This window comes from Bubalus kerabau, chromosome 4, assembly GCF_029407905.1.
Source record: "Bubalus kerabau isolate K-KA32 ecotype Philippines breed swamp buffalo chromosome 4, PCC_UOA_SB_1v2, whole genome shotgun sequence".
In the NCBI taxonomy this organism is placed as follows: Eukaryota; Metazoa; Chordata; class Mammalia; order Artiodactyla; family Bovidae; genus Bubalus; species Bubalus kerabau.
Genome location: NC_073627.1, coordinates 51,623,849 through 51,644,561, shown reverse-complemented (window position 1 = coordinate 51,644,561; position 20,713 = coordinate 51,623,849). Strand labels below are relative to the sequence as shown.

The window sequence follows — 20,713 nt, the reverse complement described above, 5'->3', positions numbered from 1 at the left end:
ACTATTAACCTTTCATCAAGTTAATATGGGGAGGCTAGCTTCCAGCTGGATCTCTGCCCCAGGGGTTGCCAAGAGGTGCGGGCCCGGAGTCAACCCCGGGAGCTCTCCCTGGACAGCCAGGCGCATTTGGAGCTCTCGGCTGGCCTGGTGTGGGCCTTGCTTTCATGGAAGAGTCACTGCTGCCCATCCGGTCGTTGGTTTCAACTCCGCACTCTTGACTCTCTTTCTTGTGCAGGCCAGGCCTGGGTTTGCTTTTCCCTGCGTGGTCAGTATTGCCTCCCACGCAAGGTGCAAAGTCGGGTGCGAGAGGCGCTGCAGACTTGCTCAGGCGCCGGCCGCGCCAGGATCAATCTCGATCTGGGGCGCCCTCTGGCGGTGCTAGGTGCGGGACCTGGGCCTCCACGTTGAAGACAATGTCTCCAGTCTTCGGCGTCGGCGCCGGGCTGGGCTTGCCTGGAATGTGCTGGACAGAGCCTGCCAGGCAGCGGGGCTCTGGAAACCATTCTGCCTTGATTATTACCTCTCCTCTCTCCAGGTTCTGCTCTGCGCCTCAAGCTGACGCTGAGAAGACGTGAGGCAGCCTTAGCTGCTAGGAGGGCGTGTTGGGGGACCATAGAAGCCAGGGCAAATCAGTGTGGACATCTAGTTGTTGGGCCCAGCGTCATTCCTGTCTTTCTGCTCTGAACTAGCCATTGCCCAGAGGAGCTGTACCAGGTTTCTGTCGCTGCTTCTTGGTTTTCCCCAAACTCCCTGCCATCACAGTTGAGCCACCTCCTTTCCTGGATATTGGAGCGGGAGGAGTCGGTCCATGGAAGATGGGGGTCACCCAGAGTAGAAAAGGTATTTCTACTGAATGGAGTGTGCATGAGAAGAATTCCAGGAAGGGTTTTTTTTTTTTTTTCTTTTTTCTGGAGTACCATCTCTGAACCCGAAGGTAGGGGAGCCAGCATGGTCTGGATGTGGATGGGGTCTGGTTGAGCCCTTGAAAATTGTGGAAACTCTGCATGGCCTCAGCCTCCAAACACAACTCACAGGAAAAGTCTGGGTAGGCAATGGTGATGTCCATAGTGGGGGAATTAGTACTGATGCCAGAGAGCACGGGATTCAAGTCACTGACCTCTGTCCTTCCCTGTTAAGCGTGGACTTTCTGGGACACTTCTGATTCAAACCAGCAGTGGTCACAACTGTTGAGGGATACAAGGAATGCTTCAGAGTATTGGATCAGTGGGAAAACATTGAATTTTGGTGTGAGTTCTGTTAGGAAGCTGGAGGCAGGGGCAGCTGCATGCTGGGGCAGGTAGGCAACCAGAGGGGCAGTGCTACTTCAGCACTGAGGACTGGACAGCACCCTCAACAGCCTGGCAAAGCTGAAGGAGTGACGGCCACTCCAGCCCAACCCCAGTGCAGCTCACTGAGGCTGGCAGTGGAACCCTTTTAGAGGGGCCTGAGGTCCAAGACCTCAGCTTCCAGGAACTCGGAGCCTGGAACCTGGGCTTATGGGGTTGGAACCAGAGCTCCAAAAGAGTTACAGACTCTAGATATAACATAAATAACCCTTTGTAGCACTGCAGATCACAAATCTTTTTACAGTCACCTCTCTGCCTTGCAATAGCTCAGAAAAGTAGGAACATCTGTTCTAACAGACGAGGGAGCTCAGATAGGGTAGCCAGTCTCTCCAAGTCACACAGCCAGCAAGGGGTCCGAGCTAAGACTTGAATGGCTGCTTGGGGGTGTAGCAAATTCATCCCTACAGACTGTGACAGTGGAGCGGGGCCCTTGTAGTAAGGAGATCCTGAGGGCTGATGGATCAACGCAAAGGGGTTAGTTAGGGTTCGGATTAGGGGGTGAGGGTGACTTATGACCCCAAGACAGCACCGCACATGTGGAGTGGGAAGCCTGGTAAAGCTGGACAGTGCTCAGGGCTTTGAAGAGGAGCAGGGCTCCCAATAAAATGTGACTTTGTCTATTCCTAACACCCGAGGTGGCATTCAAGCCCTTTTCTGGACCAGGATCTCCACCTTTGGGCCAGAGGTCAGTCATCTGTTCCCTGGCCAATCAGTCCCACTCAGGGATTCTCCCTCCTGCCTTCACTCTAAGCCTTAAGCTCCCAGAGACAGTGCCTGCTAATTCCTGGGTGTTCCCAGCCCAGCGTCTGGGAAGCACCGGGCTCACAGTTAGAGCTCAATAAACATGTCAGTGGCCAAGGCTTGTCTTCCTCTCCTGTGAGAAAAATGGCTGGGAAGGGCACACGTGTGTCACGTGGCCTAGCTGAGTCTGGTTTGGCCAGTGTGTGGACTTTTTGTTTGCTGTGCTTAGTCGCTCAGTCACGCCTGACTCTTTGTCATGCTCCTCTGTCCATGGGGATTCTCCAGGCCAGAATACTGGGGTGGGCACCCTTTCCCTTCTCCAGGGGATCTTCCCAACCCAGGGATCGAACCCAGGTCTCCCTCATTGCGGGCGGATTGTTTACCAACTGAGCCTCAAGGGAAGCCCTAATCAGGGAGCACCCCTTGACAATGGGCCCTGGATGCGTATCGAGTGCATCGACTTTCTACTTCTCAGGCCTGGAACGATAAGCGGGATCAATCGATTGCTTTTGACGGCCAGTAAGTGCTGCGCGCTGATTGGTCCTGGTTGAGGAAACGGAAGAAAGGGCGGGCACGTGGGGCTCGGGGGTCCGGGGCTGGCGCGCAGGCGAGGGGCGCGTCCCGGGAGAGACCATGTCGTCGCTCAGCTGCGGTACCGCTGTCTGCGTTGTCTGTTTGGAGAAACCCAAATACCGCTGCCCCGCCTGCCGCGTGCCCTAGTGAGTGCCGGGGGTCGCGGGGCCGGGGGCGGGCGGCGGGGCGGCGGGAGGCTCCGCGCCGCCCTCGGGACTGACGCGCCCTGTGGCTTTGTTTTTGCAGCTGCTCCTTGCCCTGCTTCCGGAAGCACAAAGGTAAGGCGCCCTTCTTCGTGGACCGCAGCGCCCTCATCCCGCTGCGGTCTCGGGGACGTGAATCCCGGGGCCCGGCTATCAGCCTATCAGCCTTGCAACGCCCGACCCTGGGGACCGCCTCCCACCCACCGTGGGCAGACGGATACCTCTTCGTGCGAATGCGGCTCCACTCTACGGACAATCAAAAACCTTTCCTCTGCTCCACTTTCCTTTCTGCGTGCCATCTTGTTCTTTTTTTAAAACAGTCTTTGGTTTTTGTCACAAAAGCCTCCTCAACCTATGCCTTCCTCTTAGTTTTCAGCTCCGCGTTCTTTGGCAGAAGCTTCTCTGGCTGAGGTTAGCGACGTTTTCTTTTTTTTAAGTCATGTCTTGATAGAAACAGAGAGGTACACCAGTTTACGGTAAGGAGCAGCGTCCCTGGCTCTCACTGTTGTCAAGTCTACATTTTACGTCTTTTTCTATCCGGCGCCTCTTCTCAGTCTTCAGGGACCCTTTCCCATGCCCTCTCTCTCTCAGTGACTTTTCTGTTAAGAGTTCCTCACAGGTGGTTTGCCTTTAGTTTTATCCCCTCTAGTCTCTGATTTTACAGCTGTTTGTTTCGAGCACCACCGTCCCCGCTCCAGCTTTTTTTTTTTTTTAATCCTAATGTCTTTGGAGCACTTTGGGAAAAAACCCCTTTCGGCTCAAGATAGGAACGAAGTAGAACTCCTTTGCTGGAATAGTTTGGGAGCTGTGTCTGGAATGCTTCTCTCTGGTCCTGCAGCCCTGTGAGGCCCCTCCTAAGACCCCCTAGTGCAGCCTGGGTAATTTTTCTGATACATAGATTTGAGCAGTTCACTCCTGTGTTGAAAACTCCAGCCTCTTTCTTAGTGTGTTTTTTGGGGGGCGAGGGGATCGCTGCGTTGGTTCTTGTTTGCTGCTAACGGACTTGCTCTAGTTGCGGGGCGGGGGGTGGGGGTCCTACGCTTTAGTTGCAGTGCTTGGGCTTATCATGCAGTGGCTTCTCTTGTTGCGCAGCACCTGCTCTAGGGTACGTGGGCTCAGTAATTGTGGCCCACAGGTTTCATTGCCCATGGCATGTGGCATCTTCTCAGACCAGGGATTGAACTGGTGTCCCCTGTATTAGCAGGTGGATTCGTAACACTGGACCACAGGGAAACCCTGCTTGGTTTGTTCTTATTAAAAAAATATTTTTTTTTTAATTGAAGTGTAGTTGATTTACAGTGTTTCAGGTATACAGCAAAGTGATTCAGTGATCTGTATCCTTTTTTGGTTCTTTTTCACTAGAAGTTATTCAGTTCAGTTCAGTCGCTCAGTCGTGTCCGACTCTTTGCGACCCCATGAATCGCAGCACGCCAGGCCTCCCTGTCCATCACCAACTCCCGGAGTTCACTCAGACTCACGTCCATCGAGTCGGTGATGCCATCCAGCCATCTCATCCTCTTTGTCCCCTTTTCCTCCTTATTACAAGGTAATGAATATAGTTCTCTATGATATTCTTTCCTTGGTGGTTCAGTGGTAAAGAATCTGCCTGCCAGTGCAGGAGACACAGGTTAATTCCTTGAGTTGGGAAGATCTGCTGGAGAAGGACATGGCACCCCACTCCAGTATTCTTGCCTGGGACATCCCATGGACAGAGAAGCCTGGAGGGCTACAGTCCATGGGGTCACAAGAGTCAGCACCACTTAGCAACTAAATGAAACAATAATATATTTTAGGCCCGTGTTGTTTATCTGTTTATACATAGTAGTGTGTTTCTGTTAATCCCATATTCCTAATTTATCCTTCCTTACCCCTTCTCCTTTGGATCCATAAATTTGTTTTCTGTTTCTGAAGTCTGTTTTTGTTTTGTAAATAAATTCATTTATATCATTTTTTTAGATTCTATTATAAGTGATATCATGATTATTTGTCTTTCTCTGATTTACTTCACTAGGTATCATAATCTCTAGGTCCATGTATGTTGCTGCAAATGGCATCATTTCATTTTTATGGCTGAGTAGTATTCCACCATACACCACGTCTTCCTTATTCATTTCTCTGTTGATGGACATTTAGGTTGCTTCCATGTCTTGGCTGTTGTAATAGTGCTGCTATGAACATTGGGGTGCATGTATCTTTTCAAATTTGAGGTTTTATTTTTTCTGGATATATGTCCAGGAGTGGGATTGAGGGCTGTGGTAGCTATTTTTAATTTTTTAGAGAATCTTCATACCGTTTTCCATAGTGGCTATACCAATTTACATTCCCACCAACTGTGTAGGAGGGTTTCCTTTTTTTTTTTTTTGGAGGCGTTCCTTTTTTCCACACACTCTGCAGCATTTATTATTTGTAGATTCTTTTTTATTTGGCTTACTGAATTATTATAAGGCGAACACCACCCAGGTCAGGAAAATAAAACTTGGACTTCTGGTGGTTCAGTGGATAAGAACCTGCCTGTGAACGCAGGGGACGCAGGTTCTACCCCTCGGAGCTTCTAAGCCCGTGCACCACAACTGCTGAGCCCACATTCTAGAACCTCTGCTCTGCAGCAAGAGAAGCCACTGCACTGAGAAGCCCGTGCATTGAAAGAGGAGCCCCTGCCTGTTGCAACTAGAGAAAGTCCGTGTGCAGCAATAAAGACCCGGTGCAACCAAAATAAAAATAAGTAAATTATGTATGTATTTTAAAAAATATAAAAAAACCTGCCTGTCAGTGCAGGGGCAGTGTGTTCCATCCCTGGTCTCTGAAGTTTCCATATGCCTCGGGGCAGCTAAGCCCGCATGCCACAGCTACTGAAGCCTGTGCCCCTAGAACCTGTGCTTTGCAGCAGGAGAGTAGCCCCCACTTGGTGCAAGCAGAGATAAGCCCTTGGAGCAAGAAAGACCCAACACATCCAAAAATAAAAAAAATTTAAAAAGAAAATAGAACTTTGCCATCCACTCCAGAAACCCCTCCATATGCCCTGACCTGACCCACTGTTCTCACTTCCTGTAAATGACCACTCTGTTGACCTTGATAGCAGTCACATCTTTGCTTTTTCAGTTTTATTATGCAAGGATGTATCCTGAAAGAGTATTGTTTCATCTTGTTCTTAGTTCCCTGACCAGGGATTGAACCTAACCTAACCAAAAGCACCAAGTCCCAACCACTGGACTGCCAGGGAATTCCCCCAAAATGTGATATTTCTTTTAAGTCTCTCTTAATTTGTAAATTGCTCCTCCATCCTCTGTTATTACCTTTTTAAAAAAAAAAAATTTCTCTGTTGAAGAATTCAAGCCATTTGACTTGCAGAGTTCCCCACAGTCTGGGTTTTGCTGATTGCAAACTCACGCTGCGGTTAGGCATACTCCTCAGTCCTCTATTTCTTACAAATTGACAGATTAGAGACTGGATCAGAGCTCAAGGTCAGTCTCTGGCAAAACTACAGGTGGTCTTAGGCACAACTATAGGTGGTGCATAATGTCTGGTGATTTTTTTTTTTTTATTGAAGTATCGTTGATTTACAGTGTTATTAATCTCTGTACAGCAGAGTGACTCAGTTATGCACATACATAGCATTCTTTTTTCTTTATATTCTTTTTTTTGTGGTTTATCATAGGATCCTGACTGTAATCGCCTGTGCTATATAGTAGGACCTTCTTGTTCATCCATTCTCCATCTAATATTTTGCATCTGCTAACCGCAGCCTCCCGCTTAATCCCTCCCCCAGCCCCCTCCCCTGCGGCAACTTCCAGTCTGTCCTCTGTGTCCAGGAGTGCGCTGCTGTTTCATAGGTAGGTTCATTTGTGTCATTTTAGATTCCATAGTAGGGTGGTGTGGTATGAGACAGACTGGCATCTTGCAGGCGCCTTCCTCCTCTTGTGCCCCATCCTCCTGCCAGGCCTGCTTTGCCCGTCAGCTGCCAGTTGCTTGTCACCATCTCCTTGCACCTGACTCGACTTGCTCAAGGGTCCGCTCCGGCCACAGGCCTTACCTTCTGCCCGGAATGCTCCTTCCAGCTGGCAGCACCTCCCCCTCGTCTTCCCACCCTCTTGGGTGACTGGGATCCAACTCTCCTTACCTCATCCATCTCTGTCCTTTGGGAGGCGGAACCCCTCCCAGGTGGGCCTGGTGAGTTTCGTGTGTGGACTCCCGGTGGCACGGGGACCTGCACATTCGGGATCTGAAACTGCTGAGGACACAGTTTGCGGCTAATCAAAGTCAGTGTGTTACTGAATTGTGGTGAAGTCTCTGTGGGATTAGGCAGGACAGGGAGGATGGAGACAGGCCCTAGGGGAGCGTGAGGCGGGCTTCCTCAGCCCTCATGCCAGGCCCAGGTTTCTCCTGCCCCTTGACGGAATCTCTCACTTGCTCTCCTTCATCCCCCACCCAGTCCCTTACCCCCTACGTAGGCTTCCCCCTAGATGCTGGCTTGGGGGAGTGGTGCAGCCTTGTCACTCAAACGGAGGTGATGTACACCTGAGATTTGTGTCTTTTCAGAGCATGCAAGCCTGCAACTGGTCCTGTCGAAAAAAAATAAGATCAGCTCTGACTGAAAACCTAAAGCGACGTGGAAAACGAAGTGGGTTGGTTGACTGCAACACACAAACCAAAAGGAGCTTCAATAGAACATGCAGGAGGCAGGTTCATCAGGGAGCAGCACTTCTCAGCCCTGTGTGCACCGGCGCCAGGAGCACACGTTGTCACGGGTGGCGATGTGGGGCCGCCTGAAGATTCAGAAGGACGGCGCGGTGGGGGGAGAGGGAAGGCCGCAGCCGTGGTTTGGGGTGAGCGGTGGACCCTGCTGGCAGGAGCCGCCTCCAGTCACGGCTTCGGGTCTCCCTCCCCGGGCCTGGCAGGGGTTCACCTGACCTGGACCCGCGTGGCGCGTGGCCTTTGGCCTTGCTGCTCCTGGCGGCCCTCAGAGCCTGCAGCGCGAGTATGCTGCCGTCCTCCCCATCCATCTAGCCTTTTTAAAAAATAGATATATTTTTTCTGGTATTGGGCCTTGGTTGCCGTGTGCAGAGCTTTAGTGGGACGGCACTCGGATTCCAGAGCGCAGGCTCCATAGTTGTGGCGCAGCATACGGGATCTTCCCGGCATTGCAAGGCAGATTCTTAACCCCTGGGCCACCAGGCAAGCCCCACGTACCCTTTCTTTAACGCCTCCTGCGCACCATGCATCATGCTGGGCTCTAAAGACAGCCCCTCCCGGTGCCACCGAAAAGGTATTGAGCAGTCAGAGTCAGGGGATGGCCCGCTTCTGCCCTTTGAGAAACTTCCTTGTTGGGTTCGGATATTTCTGCCCATGCCGAGAACACAGGGGGGTCCTGTCCGTGGGTTTTTACAGACAGGGCTGGAGCCGTAGTGAGCAGAGGTAGGCTGGGAAGAATTGGAAAACAAGGCCCTAAGCCCAAACATAGTTTAAGTGTGTGAACACTAGGAGGCATTTGTTAAAGTCGCTAGCTCTTCACTTTCCTAAAATAAAGAGTGTTATATAGTCACAAATTCCTCAGACGTGGTTGTTTTGTCTGTACCCACTTGCTTTATCTCTATTCTTGTTGTGTGTGTGCACACATTTTCTATTTACTGGAGTTGTTAAAATCTGGCACCTAGGTTTCCTTTGCGCTCGTAAACAGGTGACTGTTACGTTCCTTAGATGATGATGACGTCTCTGTGGCTGATTTTCTCAATAGTGATGAGGAAGAGGACAGAGTGTCTTTGCAGAATTTAAAGAATTTAGGTAAGTCTGCAGGTAAGACAATTTTTAAGCTAAGTCTGTGCAGGTACAGTAACTTTTTCTTAGGTGAATGGCATTAAGATATTTACAGAGGACTAATAAAGAATAAGATTCTGACAGCAGTTAACTTGGAAACCATCTGACATGCTGACCTCACCTTACGTGAGCATGTATGCTCAGTCATACCTGATTCTTCGCAACCCCCTGAACTGTAGCCCACCAAGCTCCTCTGTCCATGGACTTTTCCAGGCAAGAATACTGGAGAGGGTAGCCATTCCCTTCTCCAGGGGATCTTCCTGACCCAGGGATCGAACCCACATCTCGTGTGTCTCCTGCATTGGCAGGTGGATTCTCTACCACTATCGCCACCTGGGAAGCCCCACCTCATTTGAAATGCTGGGTGAGGGGGTGCAGCATGCTTGGTGTTTATTATGTTTGGAATATTTGGCTTTCAGCTGTCTGCCTGCACCCACTTGAGCTCAGCTTGGCTCTCCTCACTGTTCATTTTAAGGGGACTCTGCAGCACTGAGGAGCTTACTGCTCAACCCACACCTCAGACAGCTGATGGTCGACCTCGATCAGGCGGACGACAAGGCCAAGCTTATGCGAGCCTGCATGCAGGAGCCCTTGTTTGTGGAGTTTGCTGACTGCTGCTTGAGTATCGTGGAGCCGTCTCAGAACGAGGATCCTTAAGGTGGATTACTGTGTTGCCTGCTCCTCCTGGGAGGCCGTCACGTGGGGGGCCCTGCCCAGGGGTGGCGCTGCCAGGACTCAGCAGCTGACGTCAGGTGGGCCCCCCAGACCCCTTCCAGCACTGTGGGGGTACTCACGACGGCAGACCCGTATGGAGAGAGAACTCGATGTTCAAATGGTGGTTTTTAAGTGTTTTATTTTTGATACAATTAAGACATAAATATTTACTGAGTTTCCACACCCATTTGAGTAAAAACTTGCTCAGTGTTAATAAAATTTTGGTGTGGTGTTTCTTTGGTATATTGCATTGATCATTCTTGATTTATAATCTAGTTGCTTGACATTAAATTAATCAAATATTTAAATAGTAAGGTTTTGTTCCTTTTAAAGGAACTCAAGGCAAAGTTTCCCCCAGCCACAATTTTAGAGCTGATTTCAAGCTGACTTTGCCTGTGGGGTTGGAAGGGTGGGGTGTCCACTGTAGTGATGGCCAGCACCGCTGAGTTGGATCTGTGAAGGTAGTGAAGGCCCTGACGTTTCCTAATCCTGGTTTGGTCACTGTCAACCCTGATACCCATCAAGGTGTGGGGGCAGGGGATGCGTAGACTGCTGCCCCAGGCCACTGGTGCAGCTGCTGGCCCGCCTGCAGGCTGGAGCCACGGCGCCCTGAGTGCACTCGGAGTCCCTGTGGGAGTTGTCTGGTAGCTGGGTGTTGATTACATGTCTCTGGCGAGGCCGCTGGCAGGAAAAGGCCTTGTGGGGAAAAAAGGCACAGGGGATGGCCCAGCTGCTGAGGCTGGGAGGGGAGAAGAGGTCACACGTGGCCCGGCCTGTGTCTTTCCAGCAGGATCTGATTAAAGCCAGTAACACTGTCGGGCGAGGGTCCAGGGCAGGTGTCAGCGTAGCGCAGCGGAGACTTTCTGCAGTGAAACCTGATCGAGCCCTGGGGAGAGAGACGCAGCTCAGCCCCAGCTCCTGGGAGGCTGAAGGGACCTCTTGGAGTGAAGGCTAGGAATGCAGGGAGGTGGGGACACCCGAGGACCTGCCGGAGTCACAGCAGTGGCAGACTGACTTAGTGCGCTTTTCCTCCTTACTCTAAGACGGGAGCAGAGTCCAAAACGGTATTAAAGACAAAGGGTCACATCCACCCAGTGTGAGATAGATGAGGAAACGCTAGGAGGGAGCTCTCCCCTGCTAAGAATATCATCTGTCCCAGTCTTAGGACTGCTTAAAGCTGGAAGATCAAAGAAAGAGCTGCACTTCTGTTTACTCTCTGGCAGGCCCGTGTGTTGTCATGGCGATTTTATCCAGATTATGTCCTATAGGAATTCCTCCGGGAGGAAATGCAGTGTTTCCTTCCTTCTCCCTTGTGTCACTTGATCCTTGTAAAAGGCGGGTATTAGCCCTTGTCTGTGCTCGCTGCCTCTTTGCCTGGCGGCTGCCCACAATATAAAACCTTGAACCACTGACTCATGTGCTTGTCAGGAATAGGGTAAACCAAAGAATACAAGTGAGGGGAAAGTGTGTGTTAGTCTCGCTCAGTCGTGTCCGACTCTTTGCCACCCCGTGGACCGTAGCCCGCCAGGCTCCTCTCCCTGGGATTTTCTAGGCATGAATAGTGGAGTGGGGTGCCATTTCCTCCTCTAGGGGATCCCAACCCAGGGAACAAGCCTGGGTCTCCTGTATTGCAGGCGGATTCTTTACTGTTAGAGCCACCAGGGAAGCCCAAGTAGGGGGAAGTGTGGTGCCAAATCCAGCGCCATCGGAGGGGAAAAGCTGCTGTTACCACGACCCATTTTTTTGGAAGTAGGACTAATTTAAAGATGACTCAGAAGAGATGCTAGAACACTTGGAGGCAGCTTTTTAACAGTGAAAGGACTTTGGAAAACCCTGTTGTAATGATGGGAACGACTTGACTGCCGCCAGCTGGGATGCGCAGGGTTCGGAGGCCTTCATCTCAGCCTCAGTCCTGCTGCTGCTGCGACCCCCGGGCTCCGCCCCCCACCCGGCAGTGGGGCGGTCAGGACGCCAGCCCCATCGCATGGCCCACCTGAGGCAGCGCTCGGATGGACAGGACTCCGGCTTGTTCTTGGGCTGTCTGGACGGCGCAGCTCTTGGGACTGCCCACGGGGAGCTGGAGGCAGGCGAAGACCACCAGCTTCCTCTGAAAGCCGTGAACACCCACAGCCGCGTTGGCCAGGGCCAGTCCCAGGGGCCAGAGGCGGGTTATTGCGCCCTGGAGCCTGGTCTGAGCCGGGGGCAGCGGACTGGAGCTCGGGGAGCAGGGAGCTTGAGATGAGTGTTTTTCTTCCACACCATCCAGTTCTTCAGAAGCAAGGAAGGCCATTCTGATCTTAAAAAAAGAACAGCACATCACAGCTCTTAATGGAAAACAGAAACCAGAAGTCTCTTTGGTGATTTGCCCTTAACAAGGTGAACTGAAGGGCACCTGGCTGGATGCGGCACAAGCCTATACCCAGGGCAGCTGTGCTGAGGCTTCACATACTTGTAAAAAGTAACAGGCTTTGGGGTGTGCTCAGAGCAGGGGGCCTGAAGAAATGGCTCGTCTGTTTATAACACACCCGACAGGAATCTGGGTTCACTGTGACGAGAGGCACAAAACGTGTGGCCTTCTTATGAACAGAAACCCAACACGTGTCCCCCTGACCTCCACGTGGCTGCTGGGCAGGGCCAGTACTGGAGGGAAAGCCGCAGCACGTAGTGGGGGAGCTTGCCGCCTGGAGCCTGTCTAGTCCAGGCCTGGGTGGGCCAGGAGTGGTCTCATAAAGGGTCTGAACCTCTCATTTCAAGGAGAAAGAGGGAGATTCCACCTGTATGCCATTCTGGGAAAGGCAAAACTGTGGAGACAATAAAAAGATCAGTGGTTGTCAGGAGTTTGCAGAGAGGACTATACAGAGTACAGAAGTTTTCATGAGCAGTGAAAGTACTTTGAGCGACATTATAATGATGGATATATGTGGTCATACTTTTTGTCCAAACCCATAGAGTACGCAACACTGCTCTGCTCATTAAAGTGAGCCCGAAGGTGAGCTGGGGATGTTCTGATCACGAGTCAATGCAGTCATCCTTGGTCTAAAAACAAGAGGTCCATTCATTCTGTTGATAATGGCTGTTCATGTGAGGGGAGGCGGTATACGGGGAATTTCTGTGCATTCCTGTCAAGTTTTATTGTAAACCTAAAACTGCTTTAAAAAAAGAAAAAGATCTCCAAAAAAAAAAAATTAACACTCAGGGTAGACACTTTTGGCAAAACTTTTGTTTCACTTTTATGTATGTATACATGTTATATATGTGTATGTGTTTGTTGGATTGTGATATAAAATGTATTTTTTTAGATCAAAGAAGCCTGCAGGCCACTGTGGTTAATTATACTGGCAAATAAAAGCATAAATTAACCTCAAAAAAAAAATCCACCTTATTGAGATCTAATTGATAATACTATAAAATTCATGCTTTTAAAGTGTACGGCTGTCTGAGTTTTAGTGTATTCCCTGAGTGGCTTGTGCCCGTCACAGCCGTCCTGCCACGTGGCTGGCGTGGTGCCCACATCACTCATGAGGCCCTGCAGCCACCCGCCCTGCAGGCAGGGCCAGTCCCCAGCCCGGGCCCATCACTGGCCGCCCTGACCTCTGGATCAGCACTCACCCTCCACTCTCGCCACGCACGCTTGATGACCGTGGCAGCCGCGTGCAGCTGCTGGACGTGCTTCCGAGTCAGCCAGGAACGGACGGCTGAGGGGTTTGTCCAGAAACAGGAAACAAGAGTTAACATAACATTAGAGCTCTTGGTAAACCAGGCTACACCAGCACCAGAGCTGCCGTAAAAGTAGGAATGAACGGCGGCAGCCCCGTGAGGTCAGGGACCGAGTCAATGGGATGCGGACCCGGCTCTGAAAAACAGCACTCAGGCCTGCAGGCAGATGCCTACCGCCAAGGGAAGCTGCCACCTCCCACCCTGGGCAACGCCCAGGGAACACGAGGGATCTGAACTGTCTGCACCTTTTAAAACGACCTCTATTTTTGGAAGCCCTCATTTGAATTTGCTCGCTCGCCTTATGAATCCACGAAGGACGAGACTACACACCCACACCTGGTGAAGGTCATAGCTACAGGATGGGAGGCTGATCATGGGGCACTTTTAATTTTCTCCTTTTGAAATACGCATTTTCTGATTTTTTTGGTACAGTCATTCAGAAAAAGGGCTATTTGGTAAAGACATGAAAGTCACCTGTTATCAACCCAGGTAGTTTTGCAGCATCCTTCATATTTTTCAGGCACATACACACACACACACCCCACTTAGGAAGGTGGCATCACCTTGCTGTGTAGCGAGCGCATCATCCAGGTTTAAGCATCATATTGGAAGTGGGGTTTCCATGAAACTAAAAATATTCTTCAAAAACACTTCTTAGCTGGATCACAAGGATGGGTCCATAATGTAGCCATGCCTCCACCAACTGTCAGATATTTGGGTTGTTTCTAGTATTTTTGCTTTTCAAAGTGAGGCTGTGTCATGGTTCATATATTGCTTCCTTGTTTCATCAGATCTTGTTGGTTTTTACCTTCTTAAGCTCAACAAGCCCAGGAACCCAGGTGATGATGAGAGTTGTCATCAAGGGGAATAATATATGACAAATACAACTAGCTAGGGCTGGGGGAGGGGAATTCAAGGCGACTTCTGAGCCTCGGCCACCTACAGAGAACCCTTACTTGGGGTGGGACGTGGTCTGCGCTGAACTGGGGGTGCTCTGGGTGAGCTGGACAGGGAATTCGAGGCCCAGCACACCATGGGGACACGCAGTTAACATCTAGAGGCTGGGACACAGTCTGCTTTGGTCTGTGGGGACTCTAGGAGCAGGGTCTCAAGGGAAACAGGTATCCCGTAGGACCATGTGCAGCTGCAGAGACGGCCGCTCCTGGGCCCACCTGCTGGCCGTGAGTGCGGGTCGTGTGCCCCGGGCCCCCTTCCTACCTGCCTGGATGAGCACAGCTGCCCGCCTCCGCCTGGCCTGCGTGCGGCACCGGTGTCTCCTCCAGCCACGCTGGATGCGGCGGGCACACTGCTCCAGCACCTGGGCACGCCCGCGCTCCAAGAGCTCCAGCTGGGGGAAGGGCGTCCGCTGAGGTCGTCAGCCTCCCGTGCTCCCCGTCCTCCACCCAGGCCCGTGGCCGCCAGCTCCTCACCCCAGGCCCGCTTACCGTGGAGTCAGTCATGAACACCTTGGTCCTGCCGCAGTGCAGCGGGGCTGGCAGTGCGTGGAGGATCTCCTGGAGGAGGCCCTGCAGTGTGGCCGGCTCGGTGCATGGAGGGCACTCTGAGGATGGAGACAGGACCCACCACTGAGTAACCATCCCCTCAGCGTCCCCCTGATGCGCCACAGGCTTCCTTCCCGCTGCACATGCTTCTCAACATCCCTTCCTTCCTTTTGGGTAGGAGGCCAGAGGGGGCCTCTTCTCATCGTCCCCCAGGCTGCCCCGAGGGATCTCGGTCTCCCCCTGGAGGCTGTGCCCTGCACTGGCCGGCAGCCCCCACCCTGGAGGTCCCCTAGGGCAGAGGGCACTTGGTGCCTAGACTCCCACGCTGCTTTGCCAGCCCGTTTCCAAGGCCCCAAACATGCTGAGGGCCGCACGGGGCAGCCCAGCCTCCCCCTCTGCCCCCGAGCCCTCCCACCCCAGATGGAAAGCGGAGAACAGACCCCCAGACCCCAGCGGGGGCCCTGCCTGCCCCCCACACCTGGCGGGGCAGCTCCTACAGACGAAGGGTTTACCTGAGGGCTCTGACCACCTTTAGCTGCCCAGGGCCTCTCTGGAGACAGCGGCGGCCAGAGGAAACGCTGCAGATGAGAAACAGCAGCAAAGCCGACCAGGGGCCCGGGGGGCTTTGGGCAAGAGACAGAACAGGAGAGCACACCGCAGGGAGAGCGGGGAGAGGTGGGGAGAAAGGATGAAAGCAGAGTGGGAAAACTGCCTGAGAGATGGGAGATACAAAGCAGAACTGTGCCTGCGGGTGCAGGGCCCTGGGGGAAGGCTGTGGGGCTTGTGTGTGTACTGGGGGGACTCACCCTGTCCTTGGCCTTTGCCCAGGTGTGTGTGTGTGTGTGTGTGTGTGTGTGTGTGTATTGGGGGGACTTGCCCCATCCTTGGCCTTTGCCCAGGTGTGTGTGTCTGTGTGTGGCTGTGTCTCTCTCTGTGTGTGGGTGTATTGGGGGAACTTGCCCCATCCTTGGCCTTTGCCCAGGGTCTTCACACCTGCTCTCACAGCCTCAGTGACACCAAGTGCGACAGACAACCCCCCGTAGAGCAGGCCTCTCCTGACATCCCCCTGGCCGGGCCTGGCCCGGCAGCTGCCCAAGAAAGAAAGTCCTTTCCCGACCTCTCTTCCCCACTGGCCGGGCCTGGCTAATCCTTTCCTCTTCTCCCTACATCGAATCCAATGCTAGCCAAGTCCGACCAATTTCTTCCCAACATTTCCCAACTGTGCCCACATCTAGAGCCTCTTTCCCCTCTGGCCACCCAGGGCCCCACCCTGCGGTGGCCTCTGGAAAGCCCCAGGCTGGTATCACCCCCTCCCTTCCTGGAAGTGCCTCCCATCTATCTGGAGAATGCCCGGCTTCTGGGACTGGGCCCACCTGTCCCCAGCCTCACCTCCCACTGTCCTCTATGCCCAGGAGCCAGCAACCTTCAACAGCCTGGAGCTCCTCACACACACGGTGCTGTCTCCTGTCCATGGAGTGCCTTCACCTGGCTAGTCCCACCCCACCTCAGATGCCACCTCCTCCAGGAAGCCTTCCTGGTTCATACCTCTCTACACCACCCACAGCATCGTTTCTGTCTCACCACTTTCCTCACTGCTTAACTGCCTTCTTTTAGTCTCTCTCCCATCGGACCAAGAGCCATGAGGGCAGGACTGTGTCTTACTCATCTCTGAGGCCCCAGGCCCTCGCCCTGAGATGGTCCAAGTAGGTGCTCAGGGAACTGGGTGAACAGATGACTGGCCAGTGGGTGCCCTCACCTGAGCGCCCTCCATTTGGACACGGGCCGTGGGGGCTGGGGGTTATGGCAGGACGGAGCCTTCTCAGTAGCTGGTACCGCTCCACGAAGTTCCGGTGAGAGACCCTGGAAGCCAAGGCAGGCGGAAGGAGAAGTAGAGTGACCAGCAGTGAGCCGACGTCACTGTTTACTCTGCTCTACCTCCCGCGAGACGCTGCCCTGCTGTGCCCACTGCGTGGATGAGGTCACTGGGCTCCCTTGGCGGGAAGCCATCCTTGGCCTTTCCCAGACGGAGCCTTGCTTTTCTCGGCAAGGCCTTCAACAGAGCACACTCGCTCTCAGCCTCCAAGACACCCGCAGCCCTGCTTCCTCTTTCCCTGACTCCCTCCAGGCTGTTGCCAGCTTCTCATCCCTAGCATCCCTCAGGGAGTGGCCTCACACCTCCCGCCTCCCCCTGGGGTCTCCTCCTTGCTCCTGCTGTTAAAAATCACCGAGAACAGCCCCTCACGTCCCCCAACATTTCAAACCTGACTCCCCACCCCTGAGCATCCCCCCAGGTCATCCTGTGTCGGGAACTGTCCCGATTCACCCATTTGCCTCAGATGGAAGCTGGAAGTTGCTTCTGTGGCCTGGAAGTCGGCCGCTCCCTTCCCCAGTGACCCACTGTCCATCAGCCCAGGTCCCATTCCCACAGCCACGCCATAGTCCACTTCTACCCCCTTTTCTTTCACCAGGCCATCCTTGCACCTGGAGGATCGGTAATGGTCACCCACTCACGTCCTCCCTTCTCTCCTGACTCTAGGGCAGACCCGGTGCCTCCACAAAACAGGGCACAGCAAGTGAGCGCAGCCCCCCCGAGCTGCAGGCTGACTTCCGCGGGCCTGCCTCTAGCTCCATCTCTGCGCCCCTGACTCCACCCGGCCCCTGTGCTGGACAGACAGACCGACCCACTCACCGGATGGGGAAGCCGGCGGCACTGATGTGGATGGTCTCCACGAGGCCACAGGCCTCCAGCTGGCTCAGGACCTGCGAGGAGGGGAGACGGCGTGGGCAGCAGGGGCCATAGGCCCCAGACGCCATGCCATCAGTGCCCCCGCTGGCAGGGACCTGCGGGCTCCCCTGAGGGTGGACACTCTGGGGCAGCGAGCAATCAAGGGACCTGGAGAGACTCTCCCTGCTAGAAGGGGGTCCCGGTGGCCCCAGATCCCTTTAGGTGAAGCCTGGCATCTGGTACAGCCGAGGCTGGTGCTGGCCATCTTACTGCTTCCAACTGTGCTTCACGACGCAGCCCAATCCAGTTCCTAGTTTTTGTTTATTTTATATTCTGCAGACAACACCGTGCGTCACAGCCGAGAGGCGGGGGAGGTTGTACTGTGAAGATGCTTCCGGGACCCACCCAAGGTCTTTACCATAGAGCAGTGATCCTGGCCACGGACCCTAAGGCCACATCAACCATGTGACTGTGGGACCCACTCCAGCACCGTCCAGCTCTCACACCTTACCCACATCCCTCCACAGGGCAAAGGGCAGCTGTTGGCCACAGAGTGCTTCTGAGCAAATTTTAGGAACTACACCCTCATCATAACCAGCCCTGTGCCTGGTCTGTAAGGCGACTCAGACTCTCAGCTAATCACAAAAGACACCCATTCCTCTGGGCTGCCTGTCCGTCAGGGCACGTGGCTTGGCGGGCAGAGAGCAAGATGCACTGTGGCCCCTACTTGCCTGTGGCCGGGCCACTGCGCAGTGCGCAGACCACACCACCGCACACGACTGTCCTGCCAGAGCTGGGGAGAGAAGCCCTTCCTCACGTCACTCCATTTGGAGTAGGCGTCCCATTTCTCACCCCGCCAGCGTCTCGGCACAATGGGACCCTCCATGAAGCAGCTCCAGCCCAGTGTGTTACCTCCTCTCGGTGGAATATCTGCGCCTGGGCCTGGCTGTTGGGCTTGATGCAGCGAATGTAGTGGGGTGTGGTGCCGTGTAGGACCTGCAGGAGCTGCTCCAGGGAGGCCTGCAGAGGAGAGACTGCGGCTCAGGCTGCGGGGCGGGGTGGGGCGGGCATCGGCTGGGCAACCAGGAGACCAGGACCCTCACACACCCCGGATGACTCCCAGCAGCCCTCACTGGGTATACCCAGAGCATGCCCCCAGGGACCCTTCTTGACCTGTGACCCTCCACCTCGTCCATCTGCCTGCATCTAGTCTCAGGCTCCCCCGACACCAACCAGGGCAATCTTTCCAGAAGGGAGCCCTCTCAGAACCCCTGTCATTCATTCAGGCAACTCCTGTCATTACTAAGCCCGTACTGTGTGCCGGGGCTACGACACAGCTGTCCGCTGTCACCTCACAGCGCAGGGCCTCGCAGACGCGGGGCGGGCCCTCAGGGGCGTGTCTGAGGCTGGACAGGGAGGTGTTTCCCTGCCCCGGGAGGTGATGAGAATGGTCGGAAGCAGGACAAGGAATAAACCGAGAGGGGCGGCACGAGGGTGGGAGTGACGCAGAGCTGAGGGGAGGGCCCAGGGGCGGGGCTGAGAGCAGCACACGGCGCCGAGGAGTCTGCCGGAAGTGAGGGAGCTGGCAGCGGGCCGCCATGGAGGTTCAGCAGCCACTGCTCTGCTATGATGACTCTGTCGGCGGTGGGCGAGAGGGCACACTGCCGCCCACGGGCCTGAGGCTTCCTGTCACGTCAACTACAGACCCCCCAGTTCATCTGTCAGGTTCCCATCTCTACCGCAGACCGGGACCACGGCTACGGGCCTCTGCCGTGCTCCGGGCGCACAGCCCCGATCCCAAGAGGTGCTCGGTAAACGCTGGACACTCATGAGCGAGCACGTGGTGTCAACGCCGCTGGACCCACCTTGAACTTGGACACCACGGTCAACACAGGGGCCCGGTTCTGGCCGGAGGGCTCCTCCTGGGACTTGTCTTCAGGGTCGGCAGGAAACAGCACCTTGAGCAGGGGGTCCTGGGACTGCTGCAGGAGCCTGGTGAGCTCCGGGGGGACGGGGTCCTATGGGGAAAGGACAGGGCAGCGGGTGAGGGCGGGGGGATTGGGGGGAGCTGCCGGCCCTGTCACTGGGGCCCCAGGAGGGCCGGCCCACGTCTGAACCTGGAGGTCAGGAGACGCGGTGTGAGGCGGGTTGTTTCCAGGCAGGTTGTGCCGGAGTAGCAGAGACCTCAGAAAGGTGGGCCCGAGAGGTGACCCTGGACCCCGAGAGGATGTGCGGGTGGGCAGGGAACACAGTGGATGTTTCTGCACACGTGCGGTGACGCCTCCGCATTTGGATTCACAGGTGACACAAGGCAGGGCTCGGTCCTCACCTTGTTCTTTTCCACCAGGCCCGCGGTGCGGTACCGCACGGGCCCCGCGTAATGCAGCACAATGAAGCTGGGCTCCGGGCTCAGCCTGTCGCGGCCCAGGCGGGGGCGGCCGGTCAGGGCGCTCTCGATGCGCGTCTGGAGCTGGGCTGCGCTGCTTGGCCGATTAAGGCGGCACTCCTGTGTGGGGCGGGCAGTCAGCCACAGGGCAGAGGGGCGCGGGAACCCAACCATGGGAGCATCACGGCACCCCTGCGACGGAGGGCTCACAGGGCAGGCGAACCCACTAAGCAGACAGAGAGAAAGAGGCGCAGGGTGGGCCTCGAAGTCCCGGGAAAAGCCCAAAGCCCCGCCCTGGGGGCTCTGCACGCCAGCGACCCTCCAACCTCGTTTATGAGGGAGCAGATGCTGACGGGGCTCCCCTCGATGAGATCCAAGCAGGGCTGGTTGTCCTGGTAGCTGACAAACGACCACTCCAGGCCCTCGACTGCATACTCCTCCTGGGGGTGGAGGGCAGTCGGGGTCTGAGCTCCGGAGGTGGGGGGGGTCACCCCCTGCTGGCCTCGGCACTCACAGAGGGAACTGAAGGCGCCCGGCGGCACCCCAGATGGGGCTGGGGGCCGGGGAGAGGGCGAGGAGGCGGCCGCCCTCCATGTACCTGCTGGGCCCGGAGGTAGTGAGCCACGAAGTGCTGCTGCAGCTTCTCATTGGCGTAGTTGATGCAGAGCTGCTCCAGGCTGTTGTTGGGGAACGACTCAAACCCGTACACGTCCAGCAGGCCTGGGGGCCGGGGGAACCCGTGGGGGTTACTGTGGGGCTACAGGGGCCTGGGGTGAAGCCTCACCCTTGGCAGCCTGAGGATAAAACCGAGTGGGTACTCCACCCCCCCCAAGGAGAGAGGCGGTTCCCATCACCACCTCCTGCCCCTCAGAACTCAGCGGGAAGAGGCCGAAGGGGTGAGGGAACCAGGCCCCAGGGACCCCGTGTCCCACCCAGTCTGGATGGCCTGGGTCGTGGCCGCTCAGTGGGTGCTCACCGTTTTGTGAGCCAATGTT

At 54.9% G+C, this 20,713-nt stretch overlaps 2 protein-coding genes, 1 long non-coding RNA gene and 1 other non-coding gene across 5 annotated transcripts in view; 3 read left to right on the top strand and 1 right to left on the bottom strand.

Annotated features, from left to right (window-relative positions):
* Positions 1–2,582: 2,582 nt before the first annotated feature.
* ZNHIT3 (zinc finger HIT-type containing 3) lies at positions 2,583–7,129 on the top strand. Of its 2 annotated transcripts, none has more exons than XM_055577383.1 (4): positions 2,583–2,806; positions 2,907–2,938; positions 6,630–6,693; positions 6,919–7,129. In XM_055577383.1, exons 1-4 carry the CDS (start codon positions 2,721–2,723, stop codon positions 7,112–7,114), a joined length of 378 nt encoding a protein of 125 aa, XP_055433358.1. In that variant the 5' UTR covers positions 2,583–2,720; the 3' UTR covers positions 7,115–7,129. The 2 variants fall into 2 exon arrangements, with proteins under 2 accessions (XP_055433358.1, XP_055433357.1); XM_055577382.1 differs by having other exon boundaries at positions 6,801–7,129.
* Positions 7,130–7,656: 527 nt separating this feature from the next.
* Positions 7,657–9,629, top strand: LOC129649687 (uncharacterized). The gene is made up of 2 exons (XR_008713216.1): positions 7,657–8,641; positions 9,150–9,629. It is a non-coding gene; the product is annotated as an uncharacterized LOC129649687 (long non-coding RNA).
* Positions 9,511–20,713, bottom strand: part of MYO19 (myosin XIX) — a 33,509-nt gene continuing 22,306 nt past the window's right edge. The window contains exons 15-26 of the mRNA XM_055577374.1: positions 20,317–20,438; positions 20,045–20,158; positions 19,662–19,838; positions 19,198–19,350; positions 18,245–18,352; positions 17,297–17,367; positions 16,364–16,467; positions 14,551–14,666; positions 14,324–14,453; positions 12,998–13,083; positions 11,382–11,684; positions 9,511–10,274 (exon numbers count right to left, since the gene is read on the bottom strand). Of these exons, the coding sequence (XP_055433349.1) occupies positions 10,146–10,274; positions 11,382–11,684; positions 12,998–13,083; positions 14,324–14,453; positions 14,551–14,666; positions 16,364–16,467; positions 17,297–17,367; positions 18,245–18,352; positions 19,198–19,350; positions 19,662–19,838; positions 20,045–20,158; positions 20,317–20,438 (1,613 nt within the window). The 3' untranslated portion in view covers positions 9,511–10,145. The remainder of the gene's footprint in view (positions 10,275–11,381; positions 11,685–12,997; positions 13,084–14,323; positions 14,454–14,550; positions 14,667–16,363; positions 16,468–17,296; positions 17,368–18,244; positions 18,353–19,197; positions 19,351–19,661; positions 19,839–20,044; positions 20,159–20,316; positions 20,439–20,713) is intronic.
* Positions 11,859–11,988, top strand: LOC129651960 (small nucleolar RNA SNORA11). Its single transcript, XR_008714449.1, has one exon. It is a non-coding gene; the product is annotated as a small nucleolar RNA SNORA11 (small nucleolar RNA).

Bases quoted from the DNA above. Each gene is read 5' to 3' on its own strand.
- ZNHIT3 (XM_055577382.1), top strand. From the start codon at position 2,721: ATGTCGTCGCTCAGCTGCGGTACCGCTGTCTGCGTTGTCTGTTTGGAG. The intron at 2,807-2,906 runs GTGAGTGCCGGG...TTGTTTTTGCAG, and splicing joins CCCGCCTGCCGCGTGCCCTA to CTGCTCCTTGCCCTGCTTCC. The intron at 6,694-6,800 runs GTAGGTTCATTT...TCCTCCTGCCAG, and splicing joins AGTGCGCTGCTGTTTCATAG to GCCTGCTTTGCCCGTCAGCT.